Raw genomic sequence first — 1,440 nt, forward strand, 5'->3', positions numbered from 1 at the left:
ATGGTGTAGTTTAACCACACTAAATGCAGTGGCAACTCTAGAAAAATTTTTTACTGTGGTTATTAAGAAACTTAAATTATACAAAATCTAATAAAAAAATAACTTCATATATTAACAAAAAGAATGAAGATACATAAAGTCCTAGCTACAATTTTCTTTTATGAGTTTTCTTATTTTGAAATCGTTATATGATAGTTTCATTATCAATGTTGCAACCTAGATCTCTTTCAAAATTTTAGTTTAATAAAAATTTTCTTTATGCTTTTACTTTTTATTTTGAAATTGTTGTATCTCCCCAAATTTTTGGTCTAATTACCTCAAACCATAATAAAACACAGGTGCAAACCACAAAATTTTTACCTTTTATATTGTGAATTAGAGTGTGTTTGGGAATCTTGGAAGCCGAGTTTCCTTGATTTTGTTAAATTGGGAGGTTTGTTTGGAGTGATTACGTATGAGGCTAAGAGCATGAGACTTTTTTGTTTTTTGTTTTTTTTTTGACGGACTACATATTTGTGTGGTTGGCTGCCTTATTTCTAGCTCAGGGGGTAATCTTTTCAAAGGTAATTGACCACGCCAAGTATGCTAATTTCAAGCAAAATAAATTAATTTGTGTTACTTCAATAATCTTTTATTAATTCATATGGAACCACAAAAAAAGATATGGACTACAATTATTAAAACTAGTGAAGTTGATGCAGTATCGTTTGTAGATCAGCGGTGAACTTTGATAGCAATGTATTGGTTCCAGTTAACTCTGGTACGTCTCGTGTACTGCAAGTATGTATATCTCCATTAACAAGAAACACAACTTCGTTTGCCTTGTGATACTTTCGCTGATCAAAATATTCGAGACCCTTGTAAATTTGATGGACACTTGAATTATATTCATAAAAACAAGCAGAACGCATTGACCATTGATAATACTCTGTTGCATTGATCAACAACTTATACGCCTCTGCAGTAGTCTCATTAACTTTGGTTGCAGTCAACTCCAAGCCAATCCTAGAAAGGCCAGTTAGATTTGCACTGGAGCTGCGAGGATCTGACTCCAAAACTGAGGTGCAAACATCAGGAAACTTAGTTTGGGTGCAAGTTTTGATTATTAAGGGCTTGCCAATCTCATTATCAGCTTTTGCAAAATAGTGGCTTGAAAGCAAGAGAGAAAGTACAACTGGAATCACTAGGTGGCACAGATCAGAAACACCAACTTTCATGGCCATTTCTTACAACACAATGGAAGGGCCTTTTGAAAAATATCGGCTTTGCCTATTTATATTGTAGAAACTAACTAGTTCATAATAGTCAAATAATTAGTTTCTATTTTTTTTAATACTTTTTTTGGATAATAATATGGAAGAAACAAAGGTTTGCCTCAATATCTTCTAAGTGTACAGAAATTATTATCAGATAGCAATTTTTAGCTGGAACATATCGTCC

The 1,440-nt window shown here is 32.6% G+C and overlaps 1 protein-coding gene across 1 annotated transcript; it reads right to left on the reverse strand.

The window, feature by feature from the left end:
* Positions 1–683: 683 nt before the first annotated feature.
* LOC115990162 lies at positions 684–1,223 on the reverse strand. The gene has a single exon (XM_031114018.1). It carries the CDS (start codon positions 1,221–1,223, stop codon positions 684–686), a length of 540 nt encoding a protein of 179 aa, XP_030969878.1.
* Between the last annotated feature and the right edge of the window lie 217 nt (positions 1,224–1,440).

The sequence above is a fragment of the Quercus lobata genome, chromosome 5 (assembly GCF_001633185.2).
Source record: "Quercus lobata isolate SW786 chromosome 5, ValleyOak3.0 Primary Assembly, whole genome shotgun sequence".
NCBI lineage: Eukaryota > Viridiplantae > Streptophyta > Magnoliopsida > Fagales > Fagaceae > Quercus > Quercus lobata.